Source organism: Salminus brasiliensis, chromosome 15 (genome assembly GCF_030463535.1).
Source record: "Salminus brasiliensis chromosome 15, fSalBra1.hap2, whole genome shotgun sequence".
Lineage (NCBI taxonomy): Eukaryota > Metazoa > Chordata > Actinopteri > Characiformes > Bryconidae > Salminus > Salminus brasiliensis.
The window spans coordinates 26,538,440-26,555,454 of NC_132892.1; the positions used below are offsets into that span (position 1 = coordinate 26,538,440).

Consider the following 17,015-nt stretch of genomic DNA (forward strand, 5'->3'; position numbering starts at 1 on the left):
CACTAACGCTCTTGTCACTGAATGTAATCAAATCCACACAGCAATGCTCCTGAAAATCTAGTAGAAAGCCTAGACTTTTCCCCATGGACAGTAGAGATGGTTACTCCAACAAAAGCAGGGTACACGTTTTAATCCCCTTGGTTTAAGAAGAAACAATGAATGAGCACGTGTCCCAATACTTTTGTCCATATAGAGGCATTACATTTACATTTATGGCATTTAGCAGACGCTCTTATCCAGAGCGACTTACAAAAGTGCTTTGCTATTTACCCAAGAAAACCTCAGCTAGTTAGAACAGACTAATAGTTCAAAAATACCTCCAAGTTTAGACATTACAAAACACAATACAATAAGGTGACCATAGTACTCTATTCGTCCAAGTACTCTCGGAAGAGGTGGGTCTTCAGTCTGCATTTGAAGACAGCGAGCGACTCTGCCGCTCGGACACCCAGGGGCAGCTCGTTCCACCACTTTGGTGCCAGGACAGAAAAAAGCCTGGACGCTTGTCTTCCGCAGATTTTGAGGGATGGCGGGTCGAGCCGAGCCGTACTTGAAGCTCGAAGGGCTCAATGTGCGGATCGGCTTTTGACCATTGCCATCAAGTACGGAGGGGCTGGTCCAGTCTTGGCTTTGTAGGCCAGAGTCAGAGTTTTAAATCTGATGCGGGCAGCAGCTACAGGAAGCCAGTGAAGAGAACGCAGCAGTGGAGTGACATGGCTGAATTTAGGGACGTTGAAGACGACCCGTGCCGCTGCATTCTGGAAGAGTTGCAGGGGCCTGATGGTGTGCAGAGGGAGACCAGCCAGAAGAGAGCTGCAGTAGTCAAGTCTGGAAGTGACGAGAGACTGAACAAGCACCTGGGCGGCCTCTCTAGAGAGGAAGGGTCGAATTCTCCGGATGCATTATATCTGCCTATTATGGGTTATTTTACTCCAGTGTTTTACTCCTATTTCTAACATCATCCCATGTTGGATCACTGACTTGTGGTGAAGCTTTCTCAGCCTTACCTGAAGCTAGCCGTCCATTCCTTACAGCAGAGGGCGCCACCGTCCACATCCACAGGCTGGAGCTAGGGAGGTAGAGGAGGGACAAATCACTGCTGCAGCCATAGCAGCGAGATGAGGGCGAGGTAAACAAAGCGGAGGAGCAGCATCTCCACGACAAACCTCACTCTAGAGACACACTTTTGGAGTCAGCATTTGCACCAAACAACTAGTTTTTACTACAGACTACAGTTGATCTTGTTAGACGTTGTCTTTTATCATCAGAAGGTGCCTCAGCTTGTTAGATAGCGTTACAGCTAGCATTAGCTCGGTTAGCTGGCTGGTTACTTTTTAGCTGTGCAGCTAGATAGCTAGGTTAGCAAGCTATAGCTAATTAAGAACTATAGCTAGTTAACTAACTAACGTTGCGAACTTGTGTTTTATTGTTTTGAGATGTTTATCCGGTGGAATAAGCAGCTAATTAAGAAGTTAACTAGCTAGTTAATGCCGAGGACATGTCGCTGTATTTGCTGACCGTTAGGTTTGTGTAACGCAAGTCTCACCAAGAATTGAGGTTTAGCCAAACTAGCCAGGTTAGGTCACTGCATGTGGAGCTAGCCAGCCAGCCAGCGTTGTCTCAAGGAGGTGCAGTAAAGATGCACTGATGTAGCTATGCTAGCTAGCTCAGTACTTTAGTGGGTTATCTAGCTAAGTGACCAAGATCGGTTTAGTCTTTAAACTAACGTTTCTTAAACGTTATCAGAATGGCATCACCATTTAGCTGCCTAAATCCAGGAGCTGAAGTTGAAGGTAGCTAGAGTCTGTCTGTCTGTCAGGAAACTGCTAGATAGCTGAACGAGAATCCCGCTGTTTAGGAAACCCCAAGCTGTTTTTCAAGCAATTTGTATGAGGTAGTGCTAGATAAACAGCTTCCGAGTCCCATGTGTTTGGACTGCCATGTTCAGTCTGATGGCGAATTGCTGCAGCTGGCTCAAACGGTGGCGTGAACCTGCAAGGTAAGTCTTAGTCTAAGTCTGAAGTTGGAGCTAATTGCAGAAATCCAGTTCTTACTCCAACTTTACTGTTGCTTTTTACGTGACCAGTTCATTTCAGCCTGCTGTCAAGATGCTTGTCTTACCTATTCCTAACAAACGAGTCTTCAGCTAGAGGTAGAAGTTGTGGCCAGTTGCTAAAATCCAGTTCTTGCTCCCAACTTCTCCATTATCTTTTGCTCGAGCCTTTTAATTAGTGGTTGACCAGCTGGTTTGCAAGATTAGAGTGTTTTCACCTGGGTGACCATCATTTCAACCACCCTGACCATCAAATACCTACTCAAACCATCTCTTCCAGATTTTTGTTCATACCAAGAGTCTTCAGCTAAAGTTAAAGCTGTAGTTAGTTGCTGAAATCCAGTCCTTACTCCATGTTTTTCATTGCTTTTTACATGGCCAGTTAATTGGAACCCACTGTCTAGATGCTTGTCTTACTTATTCATGCCAAAAGAGTCTGAAACTAGAGTTTGCAGTTGTAGCTAGTTGCTGAAATTCAGTTCTTACACTCCACTTCAACCATTATGCAGCCTTTTTTAATTAGTGGTTGACCAGGTGGTTTGCTAGCGTAGAGTATGTTTTAACCTGGGTGACCAGCTTTTCAACCACTCTGACCATCAGATACCTTCTCAAACCATTTGAAACCAGATACCAAATTTTTGTTCATAATTGTAAAGATTGAAGTTGTAGCTAATGGGTGAAATCTTACTCCAACTTTACCATTGTTTTTTACATGACCAGTTATTTGCACCCTGCTGATCATTTAATATAAAGACATAATTACATGTCAAACTAGCACTGATGTGCAGTTCTGGTGTTGTGTTATAGTGACTGTAGAAGTACTGTAGTAGAAGAGTAAGTGTGTGCAGATGTCGGGGGCATTAGCTTCTTACTTTTCATCCAAGGTAGTACTGCCAACAAGCGCACACACACACACACACCATACTCAAGTTCCCAGACACCCCTTCTAATTAGGGAGTGTTTTAAGCTGCATCTATTGCTGACATGGGTGTTCAGTTGCACGCACACAGCTTGTATAGTCTATAGAAAGGTATTGGCAACAGAATCAAGTCTTCTGGAGCAGCCAGATGTTGGCTAGAGTGGTATAAAGCCTGTCAGCCTTGGGCTGTGGAGCAGTGGAAATGTCTTTCTCTGGAGTGATGGAGCTTGAGTGGCGTCTGTGATCCGGAACTTATCATACATCATTACTACCTGACCTCACTGAATGCAATCAGATCCTCACAGCCATCCTTCCAAAATCTTGTAATAAACCTTGCTAGAAAGGTAGATTCCCTCTCCCTCTAAATACCCACGTCTGGTGGTCTCCATTCATGCTCTTGGAGATCTTCCTTCCCCAAAACCCTCTGCCCCTTATCTATCCCACCTGATCTACCTAATAACTACCTTCAGAAGTCCTTGATTGAGTTTGGTCTGTTAGATTTGGGTTGGAGTTGAGACCTGCAGGAACATAGCTCCTCAGATGGAGGGTTGGAGACCACTGTTGTTGTTGTCAGTGTATTCATTATATGGTGTGATGTACTGTTAAGCCCCATTGCTCATTGCCGCTCCCTTTTGTCCATTGGAGCATGGAAGCAGTTGTCATTGAAGATCGCTGAAGTGAATTCAGAACATCTGACGGATATGAACTTCATGAAACACTTGTCAGCTTCAGTAAGGGATCATGTTTGGTTGAGTTGAGAAATGGCAGTGCTTTGTTGGAAATTGCACATGGCTTTTAGGCCTTGACAAGCAGTTTGACTGTGTTGTATTCTCTTGGCCTAAAGATTTAGTCTTATTAAGCGGTGCAAAAACCTTCTCACCATATGTGATCACAACAAGTGACTCACACTGAGCCTGTCGGCTTTAGAGATAAATCTCCTCTCTGACTCAGCGCCTGCTGTGCAGTGAGCTCAGACACTTCATTAACCTATGTTTTGGTTTTTGTATTGCAACTACTGTTGAACTGACCAGATAATAAAGAAAAAAGTTCATCAATGCTAAAAAAAAAAAAAACTAAAAAGGCTTCCTACTCTTACTGTAGGTTAAATTAGTAACCCTCGAGTTGGACAAGTGCTTATCGTCTGCAAAATTAAACACTGACCACTAGACAGCAGTGTTGTACTCTTCAGATCCGACTGTTCTGATTTCATAAAAGTCAACTTTTCTTTTACTCAGATGTTATGCATATTATAGCGCTTTTATATATATTTATTAGTTTTCCTAAAATTAGAAAAAATGTAGTATCACAATATAATATCAATTATGTTAAACCCCAGCATTGTATTGCCAGGTGCTTGCCGATACACAACCCTCATAGTGCATGTGAGTGGTACAGAGCTTTAGCTGTTTTAGTGGTTGAACAAGGAACTGCAACGTCCTATGGCAGAGGAGCCTTACACAGAGCTGCTATAATCCGTAACTTACAAATATGATCTGTACAGCTCTCAGGATTGGCTAAGTTCAAGAAATATCAGCCGATTGCCATCCAAATACTTTGATAAAAAAATCAGCCAATATTGATACACAGCAGATCGATTGTTTTTCTATCACTTTTCAAAAGATTTGATTTGGTTTTAAAGAATTTTAATCACTTCTCAAATGTTGCAAATCACTGCTTAAACAATTCAAATTACTGTTTTGGATCATTATTGAGAGGATTAAGGTCACTGTTCAAAATGTTCAAATCACTTTTCGAAATAGTCTGCAATTTGAAGGTTTTTCCTTTTATAACAACAGCAACTAACAACAGCGGCTTGAATCCTGGTTAGGCTAACACTCATATTAGCAGGAACTGACACATGTAGGCCTTCCCATGTAGACGCAGAGTGAAACTGGTCATGCCCACTGAAAATCAAATCATTTTGTGTTGTGTATTTTGTTTTTTTCTTTCTTTCTTCTCTAAACAGTGATTTGAATCATTTGAGCAGTGATTTTGATCTTTTAAACAGTCCAACACTGATTGTTCTGTCTCTTCATTTTTAAAGTCATTTGATTCTTTGGGAAGGTTGCTGTAAAACTGTCATTGTACTCAATGTCATAGTATCAATGCACAGTATTAGAAACAACTTTGCAGTATTAGCTGACACTTATCAGTGTCAGGCGAACACTCGTATTTGCATGTAGCAATGTACATATACCTTTGTAAAGACCCATAGAGCCTTTTTCCAGCTTCTTCTCTTCAGATTTTGAAAATATCATTGTGCAGGGATGTGCAATTATATTGCTGTATTTCAGTATTTTATATTATTATTTTCCGGATTAAAAAAAAACATACCAGTAAATGTATGTAAAAAAACATACCAGTGCATCCATAACTCTAAATTAATCATAGCACAGCCATAGCATCATTTATATGGCACTGCTATTGCTTTGTGCCTGTATCATCTATCACAACGTTATTGTGCTTTGTGAAAGAGTGAAAGCAGCTTGATGTTTCCTACTGCTTGATTTTCAGCCCTACTTCTGAAATAAACTGCCAGGTTCAATGCTAGCCTGCTAAGCTAACAACTCACAGCGTCACATTTTGCTTACGTGTGATTGGGTGAGCAGCATTTGTCCTCCAGCACCCTAGCTCTGATCCTCTGGGGCTGAAGTGCAAATCCCTAGCTAATCCCAGTGCAAAGGGGCTGACCAGGGCCAAGACCGGGGACAGGGGTGTGAGTAGTTGTGAGTTTGTTTAGTTTGTGAACGAGTGTGGGGACAAGAAAATCGGTTGTGTATAGTGCCGCAGATGAAGCTTGATGAAGAGCTCGGTTCAGAGCTCGATGAAGGCCTCCTGGCTCCAGAGGACGGTCACCTGGATAGTACGGTTGATGTCCCTGCGGCGCAAGTGCCGTAGTTAAGTATCTGTGTTTGTACGAGTGTGTATGTGTGGTAATGAGGGCTTCTTCTTTTGGTGTTTTCCATTGTCTTTGTCTGCAGAGGGAGGGAGCGGAGTATTGGCTGCCTCTTTAGGGTTTGTTAAAGTTGCTTGGTGCCCATGTTTGTCCTGCCTTATCCTGGTGATCTGATGTAGCGTAAGTACCCGGCTGGATGTGTGCACAGAAATCTGAATGTTCGTTTTGATTATGTTCATGGATTCTTAGAGCTGATGTTTGAACAGCTGTACCCAAATTACTGAACTTCTGAAGTGTAGGGGTGCACAGCTGGAAGTCACTATTCGCCCCTCACATTGATTGGCTACTGGCCAGTTGGTTTTCATGTTTTTTGCTTAGCTGTTGCACACTATTTTGCACAGTCATCAGTACAGAATAAGAAAGACTGTGTTGTGTCTGGGAGCGTATGAGAGAGAGAGAGAGACCTTCCACTGTGCTTACTATTGCTGACTCACCCAAGTCAATCCTTTATGTGTTTCTGCTGGTCAGGAGAAGATGCATTAGCTTGCTTTTAGCTGAGCATGTTTCAGCAGCTGTGACACTAAACTAGGGCTCACCATGGACTTTCACTGTGAGTTATGTGGCGAAGTAGTCATTTCTTAGGAAATAATATTGTTAATTAATTGATATAAGCACTTGGGCTTTCCACGCTTAAAAATACAGGTGCCACAAAAGATCATTTGACCCATACCATGGAACTCTACGCCAGATTCACAATGTGTTTTTTTAACCACAGAATTGTTGACATCATCTTTTATAATGATTGATCCCACATGGTTCTTTGTGGATGGACCCAAAAGTGGTTCTACTGTGGCATGATTGAAGAACCTTTGTAGCACATTTATTTTTATTGTCGATACGTTCAGTTAATGAAGTGCTTCTGTTTGTATGATTGCAGGAAGGTGACATTGGTAATGGTGGGACTGGACAATGCAGGGAAAACTGCAACAGTCCGAGGCATCCAGGGAGGTAAGGCCACATTTAATCCCTCGCTGATGTTTTTATTGTGCAGTTAATCCAGTATCTTAAAGTGCTGATATGAACAGTGAAAAAGACAGTGGGAAAATTATTATTATTATTATTATTATTTTTTTAATTTGAATAATTGAAATACTACTGACAAGTATTGCCTTCTACAGTTACCCGAGCACCCATTCGTCTATGATTTCTCAAAAAGTAGTACGAAAAAAAAAAAGTAAACATCACACAACTTTACCCTGATGTTTGTAATCTCAGTAACTGCCTAAAAAGGGCACCATATTAGCTTTGTAACATTGTGTGAATCTCCCTCACAGAGAGTCCATTAGATGTGGCCCCCACAGTCGGCTTCTCCAAAGTGGACCTTAAGCAGGGAAAGTTCGAGGTCACGATTTTTGACCTGGGTGGAGGTAAACGGATCAGGGGCATCTGGAAGAACTACTACTCTGAGTCCTACGGGGTGGTCTTTGTTGTCGACTCAAGCGACATACAGAGGATCCATGAGACAAGAGACACCATGGCAGAAGTTCTCCGTCACCCTCGCATCGCTGGCAAGCCTGTGTTAGTGTGAGTCAAACACTTACCTGTTACCTAAATCACGTCTTATAAGCAAGGATTAATCTAGGTTTCATTCAAACGCTTTTACCAGGAATTGTAAATGTTTGACCTCACGATTAGTTTACAATTCTTCAGAAATAAGCTCTCGAATAAACATTGCCGTAGGTAAATGGTCACCATCATGGTGCTCTGGTGCATTTTCACTGGTGCATTTTCGCACTCCTAGTTTATTTCTTAAAAATGAACATCATTGACCATACATTTGGCCACTTTTTACCCCCAATTTATCGTTTTTAACAAATTTCACACTGTGAAGTGATTTTACAGGTTGAGAACTCCATCAGAAGCAAATGATGGTGAAAATGATCTGGTAAAGAGGAGGAGAAAATCAAACGTTCTCTCTTTAATCGAGCCCCAGAATGTTTGAAAGTCTCCAGTATTTTCAAGCATGTGGGATTGTATTTTCAAGTCCTGTAGTGCAAGAGTCCAAAAAGGCCTATAAAAATAACAATGCCGCCCGCAGCATATGTGAGGCCACAGATGTGGAGGTGCTGTCAAAAAAAAAAAGATAACAAAAATGAACTGACTTTACCTTTAACTGAAAATCTCACCTGGACACTCTGTTTACAGTTGCACTGGTTGTGCTGATTCTCTTGAGACTTTGAGGATTTTCGTAGTCAGTGCTGTAGCGATACTTCTGTGTATGATTATCTGACTTTGTCTGATCATCTAGTGTGTGTGCTGTTGCAACAAAAAGGCAAAGTCTGAAGATCTTTAATTGTTAGTTGTGAGATGCTTTCCTTTTTGTCTAAATCTATATGCCCACCTTAAGGGCTTTTCACATGGCAAGCGAGAAATCACTTACCACTTCCCATGTGAAAGGTTAGAATTCATCACTGCATTTTATTTGGCAGATTAAACATCACTAACTTTTCTCACGTTGTAACTATAGCAACACAACAACACTAGCTAGCTAGCACCCGCTCAGCCTAGACTTCAGAATAGGAATGAAACAGACTTCTTATTAACTTTTTATCTACTTTTTAACAACTTCTTATTAAAAATTAATGGAGGACCTGCAATTGTTGCTTGCTGTGTGAAATGCAGTTGTTTAAAGTTTCCAGAATGTTCTCCCTTGTTCTTGTTATTCTAAATATTTTCCTTTATTGACACTCTTCTAGAGTACACCCTCTCCCATTTTGACACTGGATTATTTGGTTTTGGCAGTCTCCGACCATGCGTTTCAGACATCACACACTTGTTGGTGTCACTTACAGCCTTCTCTCTTTCTTTTTCAATTGACCCTTAGACTGGCCAATAAACAGGACCAGGACGGGGCATTGGCTGAAGCAGACATCATTGAGAGCCTGTCGTTGGAGAAGCTTGTCAATGAGAACAAATGTCTCTGTCAGATTGTAAGTCTGTATTATCATCATTCGCAGACCAGAAAGAAGTAATGGGCCTCATTTACCAATATCTTCCGAAGAAAGTTCTTACATTTCTTTTTTGAGAAGTCCTAACAAAAAGTCTGCAGTGGGTTTGTGATGCAAACTGCAGACATATTCACAGCTCTGCTGTTAGCACAATGGATCGTATTGTTCTTGTAAATTGAACAAATCTCCGATAGGAAAATGCAATAGTGAAGGTCAGAATCTACATGAAAACTGCTTAAGTGGACCTTAGGAAGAAACTGTTGGTAAATAAGGCCCATGATTCCTATATATAGAAGTGAAGGCTGTGTGAAGACTAAGTGAAATTAAGTAAAAGAGCATAAAGTATGTTAAACCGCATCTTTTTACAGGAACCGTGTTCTGCAGTGCTGGGCTACGGTAAGAAAGTTGACAAGTCCATCAAAAATGGCCTGAACTGGCTTCTAAACAACATTGCCAAGGACTACGAGGCGATCACAGAGCGCGTCCAGAGGGACACAGCAGAGCAGCGGGCGCAGGAGGAGCAGGACAAGAAGGATCGAGCAGAGCGAGTGAGGAAAATCCGTGAGGAGAGGTTAGTCAGCGGTCACATCGCAAGTACTGTGTGAATTCAGAAGTAAGAAATACAACACTTACAACTGACCATGAATAAAGGAAAGTTAAAGGGAGGTAGCATTAAGCAAATTTTTTTCTGGATATTCAGGATTACCGTTTTGTTGAAAGCCTAAAGCCTATGCACCAGAGATAGGAAACTCCAGTCCTTTGATAGTTTTCCTGCTGAAGCATCTGCACTAGACCATACCTTTCAGAACGTCAGATCTGGTAGACTCATGCTTTAATTCTAATGTGTAAGCTTTTGACAGATTTGCCCTACAAATAACTTACGTTTGAGTATGTTACCAATCGCAGATTATGACTCAGTGATACATTTCCCTTTTTTGTGTCTTTTGTAAAGTATTTCCATGGACTTGTTCTTCCCACAGGGACAGGCAAGAACGTGAGGAGGCTGAGCGAGAAGGCAGGCAAATAAAGGAGGAGTCAGAGGATGCAGACATGCCCAGTCCATTCCAGCCAATAAACAGTGTTATTACTGAGGTGAGTAACACTCTTAGCAAGAGGAATGATTCATTCTGATTTTACTTAGCTAAGCGTAATAAGGTCTGACTTTTGTTGTGGTTATCACATTGCTTTTGTATTAATGTGTTCCTGAGTTTCCATTTTTGTCATGTTTGTTAAAAATATGTTTTGCTCTGTGCATGTTTTTTAGAATGAGGATAAACTGAAAAAAGAAATGGAGAAGAAAAAGCTGCGAGATGATGGACAGCAGGTTGGTGATCTGGAGCTGAAGAGCAAACAAGAAGATGAGGAGGAAGAGGAAGAAGAGGAGGAAGATGAGAGTGAACGACAGACACCAGAAAGCACAGAATCAGGTCAGTTAATTTGCTTTCTTGGTAATGTTCTTAACAATGAAAGTATATTTTCTATAAAGTTAGTCCCTGAGAGTTTTTAGTGTTCAAATCCTGCCACCTTAATAATCAATGATTTCAAGTTTGTTCATTATCCAGTGTAGCTGATTTAAAGGTGTTACAAGATTTTTGCCAAAGGTGTCAAAAGTATTCGCATTTATTACTCAGGAAGAAGTGTAGATACTAGGGTTTAAAAAGAGTTGAAGTATCAACTTAACCTTTTTACTCAAGTAAAATTGTAAAGTACTGGTTTCATAACTACTTAAAGTGTAAAAGTAATGTAAGGAAAACAAATGCCAAAAGCTTAGACCGCACCACAGGGACCTATAGTGCATTACCCCACCTCCCCAAAAAACATTTGTTTCTAAAAGCTATAATGACTATAATGTTATATTAAAATGTTTGGGATGCACTAGGCTACCTGTTTCAGCGGCATATCTGCCCATTGAATATGAATGCATTTTAGTAATATCAAATATATTAAAGGAGCATCTATGAGCGTGAGCAGAACATGTGAACGGAAAGTGTGATAAGGAGTTGCCTATAAGTATTGTAATGGTGCAAAAAGTAAAATACTTCAGAGGCATGTGATCAATAACCTTTTATTAGAATGTAAATGTGGGGCTTAGTTGGGACATTTCACTAGAGTTCTCTTGAGTCTCTGTCACTGACATCTTCATAATAGGCTACGTACATCTGCTGTGTCGCACTTTCCGGATGGCGAGATTTATCTGGCTAGTTTTTTTTCTTTTCCTTATTTTTCTTTTTTCTTTTTTTTATTAAATGTAAGGAGTAGAATTCGGCTGAAAATACTTACTCCAGTAAAGTATAGATAACCAAAATTTCTACTTAAGTAAGGTTACGTATTTGACACCGCTGGTTTTTGCTCATTCTCAGGTGTCGCAGACCAGACCAAAAAGAAGGTAAAGAAACTTCGTCTGAAGCGGAAGAATAGAATTGACCCTCTCAGGATAGACGACTCGGCCAAGAGCCCCACACCACCTCCTCCACCAGGTGAGAAAATTCGGATCAGACTTACTAGCTTGACCAAATATTCTGTTAACACGTGCACACGTTTGTTTTGAGATGTTCACTGTGGAGGTTTGTAATTAGTTGCCTCGAACTGCATTGAAAACTGAAAGTCAGGCTTTAAGACGGGTGCTCTTGTTTTACTATGTACAGTTTTGTGGATATCATTTTTAATGGTGTCCGTGTGCTTGGGTTTACTTAGCAGCAGAGTCAGGTGTGTAATGATCTTTGCTAAACCGTGTCATTTAAATATCATTTAAATATATATTTTTTTGTTTTTTGCTGAACAGCTGATTTAAACGTTAATCAGATGCTTATGGGGTAACATGGTTTTACCGTTTCCCATTCCAGACTTAGAAAAATGGTACTAGCTTAAGATTAAGTTGGACTCTTTGGTTAATAGTACTCAGAGGTGTATCTGTGTTTTAATTTGTGTGCACAGCCATCCTTATTCTAACCACATTAAAAACATACTTAACAGATGTGTTATTTTGACTTCTGTTTTTAGTTGGATGGGCTACTCCCAAAGTTTCTAGACTCCCTAAGCTTGAACCTCTTGGAGATACAAGGCGTTCTGGTAACTTCTGGTTTTATTTTTGATGTTTTCTGCATGGTTGTTGTCACATTAACTACTAACAGTCTTTTTTCCACTTTTTTTTCTTTATTTTTGTGCTAACCAGATCTCCTTGTTCCTATCACAGTCTAACTAAATGTCATCCCACAGTCTTATGCACTTCTGTTCTTTATCCATGCTTCATTATCCTCGGCATCATTATTATCACTACCTCTTCATGCCACCATGCATCGCTTGTGCTTATAACTCATGCGCTGTGTATTTTCTTTGCCAGTGTAACCAGCACAGTCTACTAATGAAAGAGTCCTCTACATTTTAATTACTGCATGTACATCAGTCACAAGTGAATTTGAAGCTTGTGCTTAAAAAGGAAAACGTGTCTCTAGGAATCTAGAAACACCAACAGGCCGACAGGTACAATAACTATGGTATTAATCTAGGATAGTAGTTCACCCAGCATGTAAAGAAGTTATCTTCCTGTGTTTAAATACTAGTGCCTTGGCTAGGTTTGTGTAATGTTGGTCAGTAAGTGAAGGTCAGGATTCTAAACCTGTTGTAAATGAGCTTCTATAGTCATTGTTGGTTAACTTTGTTAACCACAGCCAGGCCAATGATTAATTAATAACAAATTGAAGATAATAGCATGATTAGCTGATCCAATCAGCTACAGTTATAATGAGGGGCTCATCGTTTGAGGTTATGCTAGGAATCCTGAGATGGTCCCCCTTCCTCATTATTCCAGCCACTGAATGTAACAGACCAGCACCTGAACATGCATAACAGTCGGTACACTTTTTTTTTGAATGCCTCACTTTTAATCCTCCAAGCATACCTCTGGTCAGTGTGGCCAAACAGCTGCGTTCTAAAGCCTGGGCTGTGGGCAAGGCCTTTATCAGTTGCTGCGTCATAGAAAGCTGTTATAGCCCAAAATGTAGCCTACATTCGAAACCATGTATCCTGTTAGTTTTTAGAATTAGAAGTAATTTCTGTGAAGAAATGAAGAAGGCCACAGTTGCAAGAGGCGAGATGTCCCCAAGCAACCTCGTTAGACTGTTCCATCTGTGTGATCGATAGCCTACTAAGGAGTTTTCATAGGACAGTCCTACCGAAGACGCTCTACCTTAGCTGCAGCCTAGGCTTTAGAACACAGTCCCCCCCCCATTTGACCCTAAAACTTTCCTCCAAAAGACTTTTTCTTTGTCTCAGTGGTCACTTGCAAACTTAAGTCAAGCCTGGAGGGGGGCTTCTTTAATTGACAACAGCTTTCTAGTCCATGATAATGGACTACCATTATTGTTGTCTATAATTGTCTAAATTGAAGTTTGATACACAGTTGTTCAGTGTTTCATACATACAAATATCCATAATTTACTGCAACGGTGTATCAAATCATCATTTTGCATATTCATATTGCCCACTAGTGATGGATGATGTGGTAAAAATATTGTTTACTAATATCTAAAGACTTTTTCTCACTACAAAATGTTTATTGTGATATTTTGACACAGATAAAATGCATCAGTACCAGCAGATTCTTAAAATTGCAGAAACTGCTGGTCAAATATTTGGTACAAGGACTTTTATTCATAATGAAACTACACTATAACCAGTAAAACAGAGCTAACTACATTCTTGGTAATGAAACATGCAGTTGGCCAGTTTGTTTTTACCCGCTGAAGATATCCACAATATATGTGTTGTGTATCACAATAAAAAAAAATTATGTTCATAGAATGATTAATTATCATATTTCTGACTTACATATTTGATACATTTCCTGTAGGGTTTTTGAGTCTTGTGAGTTTTAGATGTTCTGAAAGGGCAGGGTAGTTGGGACAAGCTAAGCTATGTCTGATGGTGCATAGAGAACCAGCTGCTCATTTATTTATTCACTGTTAAAGATTTGAAGCAGTCGTTTGGCAAAAAAAAAAAAAAAAAGTCCCACCTAATTCATAGTTTTCCCTTCTCCCAAATGTTTTCTATTCGCCAAGACGTTTTAGCTGTTCAATTTGAGATAAGAACTATAAGCTTTTTTGTAGCTCCAGTGCAAAACATGTCTTGGTTGATTAGCTGTATTTGGGGGCGTAGAAGGCGGAGAAATGTGGGGTTTTTTTTAAAGCCAAATTATCCCGTTAATCAAACGAATCTTGCTAACCTGTTCCTTCTTCCGTCATTCTCTCCCATTGGCAGATTTCTATGGAAAGCCCCTCCCACCCGTAGCAATTAGACAGAGGCCGAACGGTGAAACTCATGATGTCATTTCCTAACCCCACCTCTTCTTTTTTCCCCTTCATTGGTATACGATTCGTCGCCCCCCCCCAATCAATCATGGTCTTCTGTTTTATTTTTCTTATCTCCAAGCCCGGGCTGTTTAAAGAGCTACACGGCTGAAAGCACCTATGAGAGAGGAACTGGCACCCAGTGGAATAAACAGCTGGATCACATGCCTGTTGACTAGCCAGAGGCCTGCAGGGGGGCTGGCCTACAGAGACTGCAGATATTTTTAATGACCGGTGATCATGTGAAAGGGACATGATGCAGTGACTGAATTCATCGCTGATGGACCTACATTGTACGAAATGTAGAACTTTTTTTTTCTTTTCACAAGAGGTGGAAAGAGTATAATTTTACATATATACTTTTTTTTCCTCCTGATGGTTTATGTACATAAATGTTTTTTAAAAATCCCACACATTTTGCAACTGTGAAACTCATGACCTTTTCTACACTGGTCTCATTTTCAAAGACTATATATATATATATATATATATATATATATATATATATATATATATATATATAATATACAAAAAGGAATATTTAATATAAAACACTAATTTGTGTAATTGGAATGGTACAAGAATATCAGTGCTGCTACGCAAAAACCTTGTATCTCCATTTTTGCTGTTTTACTTTTACCAATTGTTTTAATCAAAGTTGTATGACTCTCTGATGCAAACACAAAACACTGGCTTATCAAAAAAAAAAAAAGGTCATATTTCCTACCTCTGTTGCCCACTCTTTCATGTTTGAGAAACTTGGTCCAGTATGAGTCTTGTGAGTTTTAGATGTTCTGAAAGGACAGGGTAGTTAAGCTGTGTCTGATGGTGCATAGAGAGCCAGCTTCTCATTTATTTATTCACTGATAAAGATTTAAAGTAGTCATTTGGCAAAAAACCCACCTAATTCACAGTTTTCCCTTTTACCATATGTTTTCTGTTAGCCAAGACATGTTAGCTGTTTTATTTGAGATAAGAACTACACACTTTAATTTTTAAATTAGCCCTGTAGCTTCATTCCGAACATGTCTTGGCTGATTAGCTGAATTTGGGGGCATTCTTAACTTCTTCTCCTTGTTTTATTGCTATTTTGGAGATAAAAGGTTTTTGCACGACAGTGATGACACGTCCCTTGTTAATTCATGATGTTCAAAAGCTGTATTGACTTATGAATAGCATGTGATGAATTTCTGGTCATGCTTTATGTATGTTGTTTCAGTTTGATAAACTGTTAATTCTGAGAACACATGCAGACTACACACCCCAGAATTCACCAGCAATGTGACACTACGTTAAATGGCATGGATCTTGAATAGACAGAGCGTATGAAAGTGGATTCTTTTTTTTGTTTGTTTGTTTCCCACCCCAAAAAGGGAAACGTTTTGAAACCATCGCTTGACTGGACTTTGCTGGTGCAATACAGGCATTTTATTTCATCCCTTTCTACAGTGTTGCTTTTTTTTTTTTTTTTTTTTTTTTTTTTTTTTTTTTTGATTAACAGAAACTTGCACAGACTGTAGCAGTATGTTGTAACTATGTTTGGAAAGGACATTTTATTTCGAACAGTAGCAGTTCACATTGTCACAACAGCTACCATTATTCTTAAAGTCTATTTTTGAAGAAACCAAAATATCAAAAATGTTCTATTGAGATGTCTTTATTCCCTGAATCTGTGACTGGTGTGCAGATTACGCCTTTTTGGACCGTAATCTGGAACGCGACTCGGAAAGTGCAATGTTTTTGAAGGTATCGTGATCAGTTTATGAATTCCAGATTCCACAGGTTCCGCTTGATCTTTATATGGACTTGGATGGACAGATGTTATTATATCAGAGACATGTACTGTAAGCAATTTATATCTGTTTAGATGTGTTTGTTGCAGCCAGCAGTTGACAGTTTGGTTTACTTTAGTTGTTAAAACATGTTTAACCTACATTTTTGTTGATTCATTGATCATTTTATATTTGGCACAAGTCGAATATGTTTTCTCAGCGTTACGTGCATCATTTCAACTAATTACCACAGTTTTCTTAACATCAGATCCTCATTTTCATAGCTTTCATTACAAGCACTTTTTTATCCAGTTTGTTTTTAATATAAATGCTATTAAATGCACAAATATTTTTATTCAAATCGTCTTTTATTTCATCACATTTTCAGCTGTGTAACATTGTGTGGCCAAATCTGTTGTAATAAGTTCAGTCGTTACAGCTGTACTCATTGCTAATAGAGGTTATAAAATCAATCATGTAGTTGTTCAATGTCAGTAGACAAACAATAGCAGTAAAACGGGTCGAAATGAAGAGCTCCAACTTAATTTATTTCTAACTTTACACCATATAATTCAACCAGTTTTGAAGGCCAATTACCCAATACCTGTTCATGGCAAAGTCTCCCTGTCACTAGCAATGCCCTCAACACTAGGAGGGTGAAGACCTGACGGATGTCTAGCACAGGTGAAGTCAGCTACCTCTCTTTTCGACCTGCTGTTGATGCAGCATTGCTTTGCCAGCTAACAGACGCCTGTGCTGACCAACATTACACTAGCAGTGATGTGGGGAGAAAGTGCCATCAACCCACCCCTGAGGGAGCAAGGACTCTGACTCTGGCTGCTGATGGCAAGCATCAAGACCTGGGATTCAAATCGGCGATTGTTCGATCATAGTGGCAATGCTTTAGTCCACAGAAGCTCAACAGTTAAGCTGTCTTTCCAGTCTGTCGGTTCATCAATCAGTATCTGCCCTGCTAGAGCTGCTCCTGCCAACCGTAAGTGCTGTTATTTTGAAGGGCACAT

General features: G+C 39.9%; 1 protein-coding gene across 4 annotated transcripts; it reads left to right on the forward strand.

Annotated features, from left to right (window-relative positions):
• The first annotated feature begins 1,118 nt into the window (after positions 1–1,118).
• Positions 1,119–14,737, forward strand: arl13b (ADP-ribosylation factor-like 13b). Of its 4 annotated transcripts, none has more exons than XM_072657647.1 (10): positions 1,119–1,999; positions 6,806–6,876; positions 7,203–7,452; positions 8,753–8,858; positions 9,245–9,447; positions 9,857–9,968; positions 10,141–10,303; positions 11,237–11,353; positions 11,877–11,945; positions 14,133–14,737. In XM_072657647.1, exons 1-10 carry the CDS (start codon positions 1,941–1,943, stop codon positions 14,207–14,209), a joined length of 1,227 nt encoding a protein of 408 aa, XP_072513748.1. In that variant the 5' UTR covers positions 1,119–1,940; the 3' UTR covers positions 14,210–14,737. The 4 variants fall into 4 exon arrangements, with proteins under 4 accessions (XP_072513748.1, XP_072513749.1, XP_072513750.1 ...); XM_072657648.1 differs by having other exon boundaries at positions 14,304–14,736; XM_072657649.1 differs by lacking the exon at positions 11,877–11,945.
• The last annotated feature ends 2,278 nt before the right edge of the window (positions 14,738–17,015 follow it).

Excerpts from the sequence above, each read along its gene's own strand:
- arl13b (XM_072657647.1), top strand. The coding sequence starts at position 1,941 with ATGTTCAGTCTGATGGCGAATTGCTGCAGCTGGCTCAAACGGTGGCGT. Across the intron at positions 9,448-9,856 it reads AGGAAAATCCGTGAGGAGAG|GGACAGGCAAGAACGTGAGG; the intron begins GTTAGTCAGCGG and ends TTCTTCCCACAG. Across the intron at positions 11,354-11,876 it reads CACACCACCTCCTCCACCAG|TTGGATGGGCTACTCCCAAA; the intron begins GTGAGAAAATTC and ends TTCTGTTTTTAG.